Genomic DNA, 14,655 nt, shown 5'->3' on the forward strand with positions numbered 1-14,655 from the left:
ATGCGATTGAGACACTTATTTGCTTTTGAAAATTCCACTAGATGCCTAAATGTCTTTAAGATCCGCCCCCTAAGGCCATGTCCCTCAACCTTTCCAGACTACAATACCCCTTTCAGGAGTCTGATTCCTCTTGGGGACCCCTAAGTTTCACTTCACTTAAAAAGTACTTGCTTACAAAATCAGACATAAAAACACAAAGATGTCACAGCCACACTATTACTAAAAAAAATGTTTCACTTTCTCCCTTTGTCTGTGTGAATTTTAGTTTGTACTGACTTGGCTCGTGCTTTTGATGTAGCCTGTTGTAAAACTAGGTAAAAATCTAGATGAATTGATGTACCTCCTGGAAGGTCTCGGTGCACGCCTGTTTGAGACCCACTGCCCCAAGGGGATTTTTGAAAGCACCTAGGGTAGATTTATAAAAGGTTTTTAAGCATGTTAACAGGCAGACAGTTGCTATCTACATAGCTATACATCCAAATACCATCAAAATCTGCTCTTTGGTGGGATTTTCAAAATTTCTTTACCAGGTTAGGTGCCTAGTTCCCCTCGGCTTTTCATTGGCGTGTCTAAGTGCTATAGCGATCTATAACAATAGCTTGTTTATCAGCACCCACCACAAACACTGGGGAATCTCTTCTGCCTCAATAATAAGGAAATGACCTAAGATGGTGGTGAAGCCGAAGGGTGTGAATTATAATGCTCCCTGAATGACGGTCACTGACAATTAACTGTAGAACGTTACTTATGTAAGGGTGATTACAATTACCTGCCAACGAACACAGCAGCAACAATTCATCCAGACAGGTGAGAAGTCTTTAGGACAGGGGTGACTCTTTTATAATTCTGTGTTTGTACGGTGCCTGTCACAATGAGGTCCTGCTCTAAGCCCAGCCCTCCTAGAATACACTTAAATAACGCAGAATTCTTAGCATAACCGGGTCCGGCCCAGGACAGGGGCTGTGTTGTCAATAATCAGTCATAACCCTGATCTTATAGCAGGAACGTTCTGTGTAGAGAGGAACAGTGAGATGATTGTTTGTAAAGAAGCGATAAACCAACACTTTGTTCAAAGCGCGTAATCAGGACTGGCTGGTAGGAATCATCTATTTAAAGCAGATGCCTAAAGCAGCTAAATACCACATCTATAAACACAGATTTTAACGGCAGGGGAGGACCATTGTGACCTTGGAGTCTGCTCTCCTGTGTAACACAGGTGAGAAAATGTCACCCACCAATTCCTACTTGAAGCCCATCTTTTGCGGTTGATCTTGTGCAACATGAGAAATTCCATTTTAAAACAAGACTTTGTGATCTCAGAAAGGTCTCTGAAATGGCTTTCCTGCTGGCTTTTGGTATTTTATTGCAGGGTTTCTTACATCCACTAGTGGGCGCCCCTGGCTTACAGATGGTGACATTTCACATGCTATTAGATATTTCTTTCTATAACAATATCTGAGTCAGAAACTGAGAAGTTCCCGTGTGACTTCAGCATCATTAGGCGGGCGAGAATCAGAGGAGGAGGTCACAGAAAGAGCAGATCTAAGTTTGAAAACCGGAATTAACACTGAATAAAAACGAAGAGGAATAACTTTATAATTAACCAAAGACTCTCAGAAACAGAACGAAGATAACCTTATGCTGCAAAATGTTTTACTGCTGGGCTCTACAGCTCTATTTTCTGCTCGATTACTCAGGTAAGAAATGTTTAGTTTGGCTGAATTTATATATAGTTAAGGTTTTATAAAACGTAAGACCTACAGAATTCCTGTTGTTACAGGATTTCGAAAGACCTAAAGAGAGTGAGGCACCCAGCCTCCTTATGGGCACACAAAATATTTAAGAAAAACAGAATATTTGAAGTATCAGAGGAGTAACCGTGTTAGTCTGGATCTGTAAAAGCAGCAAAGAATCATGTGGCACCTTATACATTAACAGACGTTTTGGAGCATGAGCTTTCGTGGGTGAAGAAGTGGGTATTCGCCCACGAAAGCTCATGCTCCAAAACGTCTGTTAGTCTATAAGGTGCCACGGGATTCTTTGCTGCTTTTACAGAATATTTGAACTAGCACAACAAAATTCATCCAAATTATCTGTAGGAAATCCTTGCCCTCTTAAAACACAATACTTGATTTAACAATGGAAACCAGTTTCTGTATAAGATATTATTGAAATTACAGACAGGTAGAAAGGAAAAGGAAAAGGAAAGTTCTTTAATGACTCTTTATTGCCTTTACAGGTTTTGTTCAAGGTGATTCTGTGTTTCAGTCTCCTCTGGAGGTGACAGTCTCAGAGGGACATGATGTATTATTACAGTGTAATTTTACCTCCATTTCTAGCAGCCCGAATCTCTTCTGGTACCGCCAGTATCCGAACCAACCACCTCAGCATATACTGACAGCCTATAAATCTCCTGCTGAGAAGAACACGTTCACCTCTGAAAAATTCTCAACAGTTCTGTTCGACGCTAATAAGACGGTGCCCTTGAAGATTGAGGCTGTATCCGTCCAAGACAAAGCCGTGTATTACTGTGCTCTGAGACCCACACTGGGGCAGAGCTGCATCTCCGGCGTTACAAGAAGTGATCGAGGTGCTTACACACACCGACGGTCTCGGAGACTGTTTTTCTACTCGATCCTTTTTATGACACTTCTCTGCCAAGTTCAGTTCCTTCTGCTCTTCCCATGTCTGGGAGGATCTGTCCGTTTCTTCCCGTGTAGTGTTATATCCACCACGCTGTGCAAACCAAGCCCGATGCATTATCATCTTATATTTATGTGAATTAATAAATGCATGAATTTACAACCTTTAAATAAAATTTTTGTTGTCAATAAAAGAAATCACCCCACAAATCTTGGAAAATCGTAACAGGATTTCCTGCAGCCGGAAACATGCTGTAGAAGACATTGGGCGAGGTTTTGATCTCTGTCCCATCACCGTAACTCTGGCCGGGCTCTCAGCTGCTGTGTGAAGTGTTTCAGTTTCACTGAAATCAGCATCCATCCATCCAGCTCTCTCTTTCTGTCGGTCAGGCTTTCTGTTTAACAGGCTTCTCAAGCAAGTAAGTCCCTCTGATTTCCCGACGAGGCAAAGAAGTCCATTTCATGTCTAAGCATTGTATCCATTGCATAGTCACAGCTGTAAACAAAACTTTTTGAAAACTCGAGTGGGTAGAAGAGCCAGCTAGCAGACGGTTTCACAGAGGAATCAGAAGCAAATACCATTCTCCACCCCTCATTTCCTCTGGGTTTGGGCATTGGGGTCAGAGTCGCCCCGCCCCCTCGACTTTTCAGCCAGTGGTCCTGTTGCTTCACTGTTGTGTTTTTCGCTGCCTCTTTGTGACTCTCAAACCAGGATCCGCTTTGCTGAAACCATGAGCACGAGTTTGATACTAAGCTTTTTTATCATTATTCTGTGCCCAGGTAACTGTGATTTTTGGTTTTGTTCAGGCAGCCCGTCCCACTGCTAAATAGTTTCTCTCTAAAATAGAAACCATTGCTTTTAATTATCCGCCCCGATCCCCACCTGCCTTTTCCTCTGCAGTACTCTCTCCTTTTCTCTTTGTCTGTCTGTCTGTCTGTCTGTCTCTCTCTCTCTGTGTTTAGGTTGGACACTCTGACCGTGTATAACTGGTATATTTCTTGTTGCAGGTGCTGTGCTGGGTGACTCGATCCAGTCCAACAAACCCGAAGTGTCTGCAGGAGCAGGGGACAATGTGACACTCAGCTGTTCTTACAATACCAGCTATTCTGATGTCTATCTCTACTGGTACCGACAGTTTCATGACCAAGGCCCGCAGTACGTTCTCCAAAGAGGTGCCAAAGCCTATAGCTCTGTCTGTGATTTTGCAGAGTTTGCCAAGGAGAGATTTACTCCCCAGGCTAATGACACCTCTACAGTTGTGACTGTCACAGCCCTGGAGCTGGCAGACACAGCGGTGTATTACTGCGCCCTGCAGAGGGCACAGTGACAGAGCCTCATCCCAGAGCTGTGCAAAAACCCTCCCTTCACATTAGATTGTCCCCTGTATCTTTTCTCTTTCCTCTTCAAACTCTTTGAGGCAGAGGTACCATTAATAGGTTGCATAGTCTGGGACCTAGTACAATGGAGCCCCACTCTCCTCCGCGTCTGTCTCCTCCTGTTGTCCCTTGTCTTATACTCAGACTGTGAGATCTTGGGGGCAGGTACTTTTTTGTTTTGTATTTGTACAGCACCTGGCACCATGGACTGGAGGGTTCTACACATCCTCCTACTAACTAATAGAACCCTTCACTGGGAGCAAGGGAGGCCATTCTGTTTTACAGAGAAGAGTTGTCAGCAGATCCTTCACTCACCAGGAGCAAGGAACAGGTAAGGAGGGGAAATGCTGGAAAAGCCTCTTTGGAAAACTGTCTGTGCCAAAGCAGTGAGACAGTTAAAATATCTCCCAGCTTGGATGAAGCTTGAAAGATACCCGAAGAAGAGAATCCTGGAAGAAAATTATAAGCCTTCATGGAGAAGCAGACCCTGCCCCTAGTCATTGTAATCCTCACACTGAAGTAATTGTGGCAAAGTATGTTTAAAGGGAGAATGAGTCAATGGGTGTTAGGCACCTTTTAAAATTGAACTAGGAAACTGTTTGTATCTTTAGGTTCCCAAAAGTCTTGGAAAGTCTGACCCTAAATGACTTGTCCAATGTAAAATGGGAAATCTGTGGTAGAACAGGGAACTTAACCCAGATCTCCAACATCCCACGCTAGTGCACTCAGTGACAGATGGCAATTTCCTGCATTTCTGGGGAGCTTACTGTATTAAATGTATCCATCACTGTGAACCAGGGGTTGTATGCAATTCCATGGGGGAGGGAAACCACAGCTCCCCCAGGACCCGAGAACAATGGGGAGGGTGGTGGATGAGAAAAATTCCTTCTGCTTCTAACACATCCCTGTAGGCACCAACTCCAAGAGAGACTTGCATGTACTGATTCAAGCTGGATGCTGTGCAGATCACCACCCAGAGAATGGATTTTTTTTAATAAACGGCCTGAGTTTAAACTGACTCAGGGCCCTTTAAAAAAAATTCTTGGACAACTTAAGTGTCTTCAAGTCACCAGAGCCTGATGAAATGCATCCTAGAATACTCAAGGAACTGACTGAGGAGATAGCTGAGCCTTTAGCTATTATGTTTGAAAAGTCATGGAAGACAGGGGAGATTCCAGAAGACTGGAAAAGGGCAAATATAGTGCCCATCTATAAAAAGGGAAATAAGGACAACCCAGGGAATTACAGACCATTTAGCTTAACTTCTGTACCCAGAAAGATAATTGAGCAAATAATTAAGGAATCAATTTGGAAACATCTAGAAGATAACAAGGTGATAAGTAATAGTCAGCATGGATTTGTCAAGAACAAATCATGTCAGACCAATCTGATCGCTTTCTTTGACAGGGTAGCAAGCCTTGTGGATATGGGGCAAGTGGTAGATGTGTCTAGACTTTAGTGTCTAGACTTTAGTAAGACTTTTAATATAGTCTTGCATGATCTTCTCATTAAGAAATTAGGGAAATGCAACCTAGTTGGAGCTACTATAAGGTTGGTGCAAAACTAGTTGGAAAACTGTTCCCACAGCGTAGTGATCAGTGGTTCACAGTCAGGCTGGAAGGGCATAATGAGTGGGGTCCCGCGGGGATCAGTTCTGACTCTGGCTTTTTTCAATGTCTTCATCAATGATTTAGACAATGGCATAGAGAGTACAGTTATAAAATCTGTGGATGATATGAAGCTGGGGAGGGTTGCCAAGTGCTTTGGAGGATCGGATGAAAATTCAAAATGATCTAAACAAACTGGAGAAATGATCTGAGGTAAATAGGATGAAATTCAAGAAGGACAAATACAAAGTGCTCCACTTAGGAAGGAACAATCAGTTGCACACATACAAAATGGGTAATGACTGCCTAGGTAGGAATTCTGCAGAAAGGGATCTGGCGGTCATAGTAGACCACAGTGTAACACTGTTGCAAAAAAAAGCAAACATCATTCTGGGATATATTAGCAGGAGTGTTGTAAGTAAGACACGAAAAGTAATTCTGCTCTACTCCACACTGATTAGGCCTCAACTAGAGTCTTGTGTCCAGTTCTGGGTGCCACATTTCAGAAAAGATGTGGACAAATTGGAGAAATTCCAGAGAAGAGCAACAAAAATGATTAAAGAAAACCTGACCAAGAGGGAAGATTGAGAGAATTGGGTTTGTTTAGTTTGGAGAAGAGAGAACTGAGAAGGGACATGATAGCTTTCAAGTACCTTAAAGATTGTTGCAAGGAGGAGGGAGAAAAATTATTCTCCTTAACCTCTGATGATAGTACAAGAAGCAACTGGCTTAAATTGCAGCAAGGGAGGTTTAGGATGGAAAAACTTACTAACTGTCAGGGTGGTTAGGCACTGGAATAAATTGCCTAGTGAGGTTGTGGAGTCTCCGTCACTGGAAATTTTTAAGAGCAGGTTAGACAAACACCTGTCAGGGATGCTCTAGATGGTGCTGGTCCTGCCATGAATGCAGGGGACTGGACTTGATGACCTCTCGAGGTCCCTTCCAGTTTTATTATTCCCCCACAATGCTTTTACCTTAAGAATAAAACATGCTTGCTGAGTAAAAAGGCTGCATCGTAATTTAAGACTATGGTCAATTACCTTCCAAGAGAATGCAAAGCAGCAGTGCTGGCCTTTTTTGGCAGTCTGTCTAATAGGGGATATCACAGCATAGACAGGGGTCTGTTCAGCCTGGAAATACCCTGGTTAGAGGGGAGAGAGAGAGACATTTTTCTTTGCCCACAAGAGGTAACAGCTGTGGAGCCAAAAGCCTGAGAGGTGTGCCTGGAACGTGGAGGGGGAATATAGGTGCAGTTGCCCAGATCTGTGACCTAGTCGACCATCCTTCTTTGCTTAGAAATGTAGCTTAGGATTCACAAGGGGGCCCAAGGGAGTTAAGCACCGGTGTCCCATTGCAGATTTTACAGCAGGCAGGTTTTGAAAGATACATGGAAAATATGGTAAGAAGAATGTTCTGAAAGCTCTACATTGTCAATTTCATCCAAGCCCCTTAGCTCTGCAATGGCTTTCATAGAACAGCTAAAGGCTGTATATAGTGATTCTCTAGAAAAACACCATCCATGAGAAATGCCACCAGAAAATAAATTATTCTCCCTCTTCAGTCTTGGATTTCAAGACATCCTCTTTCAAAGAGTTCCACAGTATGCAATTGTATTTTCACTTTCAATCATATTTCTTCCTGCTATCACTTCATACGTTGCTTCATCTGCAGGGCCGGTGCAAGGATATTTTGCGCCCTAGGTGAAACTTCCACCTTGCGCCCTCTGCCCCCCCCCTCCCCCCAGAGCATTGCATATTATAAACTTTCAAAAATGAATACTGCATAATGTGGCATTGTTCATTAGAATTAATACATATTCGGCTTGAAAATTTATTAATTTCATTATTTAGCCTATATATTTAATGAAAATAATTGAATAACCTGCCTGGGTGTGGGGGTGGCTGGCTCTGGGCAGGGCAGGGGATGCGAAGCTGGTTGGAGATGGGGTGTGGGGTTGGCTGGAGACAGGGGGTGCGGGACTGGCTGTGTGCAGGGCAGGGGTGTGGGACTGGCTGCAAGCAGGGCAGGGGCTGCAGCAGGGGCTGGATGGAGACAGGTGGTATGGGGCTGGCTATGGACAGGGCAAGGAGTGCAGCAGGGGCTGGCTGCATGCAGGGCAGGGAGTGAGGGGCTGGCTGTGGGCAGGGCAGGGGGTGTGGGGTGGCTGGAGACAGGAGGTGTGGGGCTGGCTGTGGGCAGGGCAGGAGATGTGGGACTGGCTGAGGGCAGGGGGTGAGGGGCTGGCTGGATACAGGGGTGTGGGGCTGGCTAGAGACAGAGCAGGGGGTGTGAGGCTGGCTGTGGGCAGGGCAGGGGGTGCAGCAGGGGTGGCTGCGGGTAGGGCAGGGGGTGAGGGGCTGGCTGGAGGCAGGGGAAGGGGTGTGGGGCTCACTGGAGGCAGGGCAGGGGATGAGGGGTTGGCTGTGCAGTCAGGACAGGGGGTTCAGCTGCCATGGATGGAGCTGGAGCACAAAGAGCAGCTGCAGAAGGAAGAGCTGTTGGACAGAAGCTTCTGTGAGGAACCGGCTCTGTCCTATGGAGAGGTACCACTGCGGGATCTGCATTTTAAATAGCAGTGGGGACGCCCCTGCAGCCCCTTTCCCTCTCAGCCTTCTGGGCACTGGCTCTCTGGGGCTCACTCCCTAGGGGCTCAGCCCTGCTCCTCTTGCCCCCAGTCCCTCGTTAGGCCTGGGTGCACGGAAAGCATGCAGCATATCTTTGTACTGTGTTAATGACTCCTGAACTGGTGGGGGCTATGTCTAATTGCTGCCACTATCTCTTTCTTTGCTGGGCAATTAGATGACAATTAACTTGGAATAGCCCAGAGGGGTCAGAGTAGAGAAGGAGGGAGGAGAGACCTTTAGGTTTCAGTTCTGTGCAAAGCCGGTTAACTTTTCTTTTCAGCTGCCTATAAACAAACCTAGTAGAGAAAAGAGTTTCTTCCCCACATCCCCTCCCCGAAAAAATCGGTTATGATTTTAATGGATCCAGAAGCAAAATAATTCTCTAATCAAAAAGACAAGTTTCCTGCTTTCCCTTCCACAAAGATCTATTTTCAACCCAGGTAACTTATTATTTATTATCTGTAGTAACTATGTTCTCATGTTTGAATGATACACTGTAGTGGTGTCGGAGTTCTTTGGAAATCCCTCAGCCCTTTTGCGGTGTTGGGAGTGAATGCTAGACCCTCGGTTAATTACTTTTACCTTACTTCACGTGCCCATCTTTTGGTCATTAATTTTTAAAATCTGTCAATCTATTATATCAGTCCCTGTTCATTTTTAATGGGAATCTGGTGTTCAAAACCCAAAATCATTTTAAAATGCGGATACCAAGTATTTCCTAGCACACAGTTGGGAAAATTGATGGCCATGGTGATGGCACTTAGAGCAGGGTTTCTCAAACTGGGGTCACTGATTGTGTAGGGAAAGCCCCTGGTGGGCCAGGCCAGTGTGTTTACCTGCCCCATCCACAGATCCAGCCGATTGCGGCGGTGGATTGCCAGGGAACTCCTGGGCTGCTGGCTGCCGCGGCGGCACCCTGACCCAGGGGACTCCCTGGACTGCGGGCTGCCACGGCAGCGCCCTGACCCAGGGGACCCCCTGGGCTGCCAGCTGCTGCTGAGGCGCCCTGACCCGGGGAACCCCCTGGGCTGCCAGCTGCCGCTGAGGCGCCCTGACCCGGGGGACCCCCTGGGCTGCCGGCTGCAGCAGAGGTGCCCTGACCCAGGGGGCACCCTGGGCTGCTGGCTGCCGCTGGCAGCTCAGACTCCCTCTCTGTTCCAGCAGCAGCCGCTGCTCAACCATTTAAAAAAAAATTGGGGGCGCTTTTTGGTGCCCTCAAATCTCGGCGCCCTAGGCAACCGCCTAGTTCGCCTAAATGGTTGCACCGGCCCTGTTCATCTGTTGTTGACTACTATAAATGCTCCTAGACTTGAAGGGCCCAATCCAGGAGAACACGTAGGAACTTGCTTCACTCTTGTTGAAATGAATGAATACAAACATTCCTTAAAGTTAAATGCGTTTAAGGGCTTCACTATGTCAGAGATTTTAGTTTAAAATACTTAAAACAGGGTTTCTCAAACAGCGGTTGCCGCTTGTGTAGGGAAAGCCCCTGGTGGGCTGGGCCAGTGTGTTTACCTGCCCCATCCGCAGGGGTTTTCCCTACACAATCAGTGACCCCAGTTTGAGAAACCCTGCTCTAAGTGCCATCACCATGGCCATCAATTTTCCCAACTGTGTGCTAGGAAATACTTGGTATCAGCATTTTAAAATGATTTTGGGTTTTGAACACCAGATTCCCATTAAAAATGAACAGGGACTGATATAATAGACTGACAGATTTTAAAAACCAGGAGGAAGCTGCATTATTATCTGTTTGACTCTTGCACGGCATAGAACATCATCACATAATTCCCTGCATTAAGAAGAACATTTTCAAAAGGCTCTTTTGAAAATGGGACTTAGTGTCCTACCTCACTGAGGTACTTTTGAAAAATGTACTATAAGTTCATAACTTCTATCTAAGTTTCTTTTATGGGCCCCATTACCTGAGCTCCTCACAGCCTTGATTTTTTGTTTAATTTTCACAACACATCTGTGATATAGGGCAGGGTCATGGTCTCCATTTTAGGGATGAGGTCTTCAAGAGCAGAGAATTAACAAGTCATCCATCCAAGGTCACAGAGATAGTGTTTGGTAGAGGAGGGACTAGATTCCCAAATCCTAGGCTCCTGGCCTAACCACAGATCCAGCTTTCCTCTCAAATCTTCCTTACAAACAGAGAAGCTAGTTATTCCCCCCTCCCCTTCCGTGGCACAGCTGAGAGGTGGGAGAGGGGAGGGCAGCAGCAGCTGGAGTAGCAATACTTGGCTGTACGTTAAAAATACCTACTCCTCATATCAGTATTTCTCCTAACACTGAATCCCTTAATGAGCCACTTGTAATTATGGTTAGGATTTTCAAGAGAGTTAAGCACTCAGTTTCCTCTGAAAATGCCAGTGAAATTCAACTCTCTTGGGCCCTTTTGAATATCCCAGCCCCAATCGCCAGCCAACAACAACAAACACAGAGTTTTCCTGCAAGTCTGAAGTTTGTAGGCCAGGGGGAATTTGAATAATGACTGGGCATAGTGAGAAGTTGTTTTTTAACATGTGCTAAGGTATCGCCTTGCTTAAAGTCTCACAGCTCAGAAAATAATAATGAATAATTACCGGTTTCCAAAAATTCTCCTCTGGAGAAACATCGCATCTGATATTCCATGCGAATTTTCCCCTCCTGGGTGGTCTCTAATAGTTTTTATTGGCTGCTGTCAATATCTACTAGGGGGCGCTCCAGACCTGCATATTTAACCTTTGACTTTGTATTTTGTTGATATGTACAGTACAATAGCTTTAACATCACAAGGCAGGAAGGAAATGAAGAGTGGCTTACAGAAAAAGCAGGGTTCATTTTTACATCGTGCACAATCATTAAAATAAATAAAGGAAACAACAAACAAATTAACAAAAGCGGAAGAAATATTCTCTTGCTCGTTATAGACACCGAGTAATCAAGAGGTTAGTTTGGAGCTGCAGCCAGCATGTTGTGTCTACGAATACAGCTCTGTATTCTACTTTTGTTGTCAGGTGAGTTCAATTTTTGTGATGTTCATTATGAACGTGTAAAAGTATGAAAATCAAAATGTGTTTGTAAAGGCCAGGCAGGTCCTGCTGTTAACATGTTCCGGGGGAAAAAGAAATTCCCTAAACGGCGACATTGAATATCGCATGGTATTTAGGGAAGAAGATCATTCTCCTTTTACAAAGAAAATATATCATTCTGTATTCGGCTGGAATTAACAGAGCTGCCTACCGGATTTGAGCAGCCAGTTCCCACCCATTTTCAGATATCTGATCTGCTTGTCTTAGTCGGTTTTGAAGATCTCAGCTGGAAATGAATGAGAAAAAAATACAGAGATAAACAAATAGATATGTCTTGCAGAGAGGGAAGGACAAATAAATAGAGAGGGTATATGAGGATAGGTAGATAGAGGGAGTGTGTGGGGACAATGAGCTAGCTAGCTAGAGAATGTGTGTGGGGATAGATAGATAGATAGATAGATAGGGTGTATGGGGACAGGTAGATCACATGTATTGGAAACCTTCTGGGATCCTCAGTTGACAGCACACACTGCTGTGCTAATTTTTTATCGTCAATTTGCATCTACTGTTTTTCAGGACTAAGTACCGAGAAGAACAGTGTCACCCGAAGACAAGGACAGCTGACTGGGGTACAAAGTGACTCTGTCACACTGGGCTGTACTTTCTCGACTGAAGATGCAGGTTATGACATATACTGGTACAAACAGGGCAGCAGCGGCCAGACGAAGTACCTCTTCCGAAGGTCTGTCGGGAGAGAGCACAACGGGGCTGGGAGCCGGTTCTCACTGGACTTCAGGAGAGCCGAGAAATACGTGGGTCTGAAAATTGCTGAGTTAGAACTGAGCGATTCGGCCATGTATTTCTGTGCTATAGCTGAGAGGGCCTTAGGTTACCATGGAGGGTGGGTTAATAGAGGGGACTATAGAAAATCCAGTGATCAGTTTTCTCTTGACTCGGAGGCAAAACTGGGGCAGATAGAAATCAGTGTAAAGAGACACAACAAGCTGCAAGCAGGGGTTTGAATCAAACAGTGCAGGTGTGACTGAAACGGCACAGGCACTAACTGTGTGGAAACGTTACCCTTTTCCAGGAATCTTCCCCCCACCTCCCCCAAAATACCCAGAACCGCATGAGGCAGATGTCAGTATCTGTCACACCGCAATTCCCATGAATAGCTCCTTCTGCTTTTGGGCCAGACCCCAGCAGGTAGGAATCAGACCTCGCTCCAGTAGCGTAAATGGGGCAAAGTATCAGCTGATGCAAATCAAGGTTGCCCCATTGAATTCAATGGACCAGACCCCAGATGGTGTAAATCACTCTAGGTGTAAAGCACCGTAGGGTCATTGACGTCAGTGGCCCAGATTCACCACGTTGTGAATCAATGAGCTTAACTTTGCCTCGCTCTGGAGAAGGAATCCCAAGCACAATGTTCTCTGGGCTGTGAGCAGGAGGAGTCCTGACCAGATCTGTGGCAATGGAATCCACGTGCAGCTCTGTGTGTGTGTGTGTGTGTGTGTGCGTGTGTGTGTGTGTGTGTTTTAGCCTTTGAAACAAGTAAAAGCCGCTCGACCCTGTGTTTCTCGCTGAGCTCCCGTTTCTGAAGATGAGACAGAACTAAGTCGCTCCTATGAGTTGCTAAAGAGCTTTGGAGGTTTGAAAGGTGCCACGTGACAGGAAGAAGCCAAAGCCACCGTGGGCAGGTAAACGCTACCGCAGGGTATTAGCTGTTACATGGTGAGGGAAACAGCCTTCAGCTGGGGTCTATAGGAGAGAACGAAATGGTCTTGCCACAGATTTAATTTCTCTGGTTTGATTTTGCGAGAGAAACTTCACCATAAGATTCTATTCTATCCAGGGTCCTGTATTCACCCATCGTTGTGGTGACTTTCGCCCCTGAAGATCTAGAAACAACATATTTAACCATGAAGGCTCCAGAAATCCTGTTTTGGACAGCAACAGCATTTCTATCTTTGAGTAAGTGTCCGCTAAAAGGGGAAACGAAAGTTAGAGCTTCTGTTACCTAATGGATTTGAGCAGGGGGTGGAATTAGAAGCCAGAATGACTGGCTTCTACTCACAGCTCAGAGAGGGGAGCAGGGGTCTAGAGGGTTAAAGGAGAGGGTCTGGCCTCCTGATTTCTAGTCCCACTTCCGGGAGAGGAGGAGAGTCTAGTGGTTGAGAGCAGTTAGACTGAGCATCAGGACTCCTGGGTCCAATGCTCAGCCCTGAGTGGGGATCATGCTGTAGTGGGTAGAGCACGGACCCGAGGTTCTATTCCCAACTTCACTGCTGCCTTACCCCGAGCGTGGGGTAAACCCATTCTGTGCCTGCGTCATTCTCTTTGTGCAAGATGCTTAAAACCAATCTTTCCATTTCTGGGAGGCCGTGAGTCCTAAAGGGACTCTGTTCTCCTCACACGAGAACGGCTGTAAATGTGCGACAGTTTACATGCTTATTTAAAGTGAACTTTTCCTGCATTTCTTTCCTTCCCTGCAGGTTCTAGCCAGGGACAAGGCAGTGTCACGCAAACACAAGGAAAGCTGGAAAAGTTAGGAGGCCAGACTGTCACTCTGGAGTGTACTTTCTCCACTGGATACCAGAACTATTACTTATTTTGGTACAGACAGCAACGATCAGGGGCAATGGATTTCCTCTTCCGAATATCTCAGAGTAACGTTGTAAAGAATGGAGCCGGGAGACGGTTTTCTGCAGAATTCAGGAAATCCTCAAACTTCTGCAGTTTAACGATTAAAGAGTTAGAGCCGACGGACTCGGCGATGTATTTCTGTGCTCTATGGGAACACACTGTGAGGCGTTTAATAGGGAGCCCTGTACAAAAACCCACCCCCTGGGCTTTCTCACCATGAAAAACACAACTGCAGAGTAGTTTCCCCATGCCCAGACAGATGGTTAAACCAGATGATGGGGCTGGTATAAACCACACTACCTGACACCTTTGAAGCCTTCTGGGTCTAATTCATGTGTTACCCCAGATTAATGTCAGTTTACCCACAGTGAGTCTGCTCTTCAGCTGCAGTGAATCACTGTGGGGCAGATGGAGTCAACTGGACCAGGTCCACCACAGATCTCAATCAGCTGTACTTCCATTGGGGCTGGATTCCTCTAGCTGGAGTAAACCAGCATGGGGCCAATGGGACAGATACACACAGACAGAACGCACAGAAGTATGTAGACACACATGCATGTGCAAACATAAACATAGAGACAGATAGAAAGAGATCAACACCAGGGCCGCCCAGAGGATTCCGGGGGCCTGGGGCGGTCGGCGGCAGGCGGCTCCGATGGACCTCCCGGAGGCGTGCCTGTGGAGGGTCTGCTGGTCCCGCGGTTCCGGTGGAGCATTCGCAGGCACGCCTGCGGGAGGTCCA

General features: G+C 45.9%; 2 protein-coding genes, 1 long non-coding RNA gene and 3 gene segments (V, D, J or C); 5 read left to right on the plus strand and 1 right to left on the minus strand.

Moving 5' to 3' along the window:
* Nucleotides 1-14,655, plus strand: part of LOC127031398 (uncharacterized) — a 414,252-nt gene that overhangs the window by 201,612 nt on the left and 197,985 nt on the right. The window lies entirely within an intron of this gene.
* Nucleotides 1-14,655, plus strand: part of LOC127031399 (T cell receptor alpha variable 38-1-like) — a 130,996-nt gene that overhangs the window by 114,628 nt on the left and 1,713 nt on the right.
* The window catches only part of LOC127031428 (uncharacterized), a 298,017-nt gene that overhangs the window by 110,164 nt on the left and 173,198 nt on the right, over nt 1-14,655 (minus strand). The window lies entirely within an intron of this gene.
* Nucleotides 1-14,655, plus strand: part of LOC127031402 (uncharacterized) — a 119,427-nt gene that overhangs the window by 66,391 nt on the left and 38,381 nt on the right. The gene's annotated exons all lie outside the window — the stretch shown is intronic.
* LOC127031408 (T cell receptor alpha variable 27-like) overlaps nt 1-14,655 on the plus strand; it is a 125,980-nt gene that overhangs the window by 53,846 nt on the left and 57,479 nt on the right.
* Nucleotides 11,165-14,655, plus strand: part of LOC127031404 (T cell receptor alpha variable 38-1-like) — a 255,799-nt gene continuing 252,308 nt past the window's right edge. Inside the window, 3 exon segments of the V gene segment in view lie at nt 11,165-11,252; nt 11,844-12,009; nt 13,123-13,241. Coding sequence covers nt 11,207-11,252; nt 11,844-12,009; nt 13,123-13,241 — 331 coding nt within the window.

This window comes from Gopherus flavomarginatus, chromosome 11 (assembly GCF_025201925.1).
Source record: "Gopherus flavomarginatus isolate rGopFla2 chromosome 11, rGopFla2.mat.asm, whole genome shotgun sequence".
NCBI lineage: Eukaryota > Metazoa > Chordata > Testudines > Testudinidae > Gopherus > Gopherus flavomarginatus.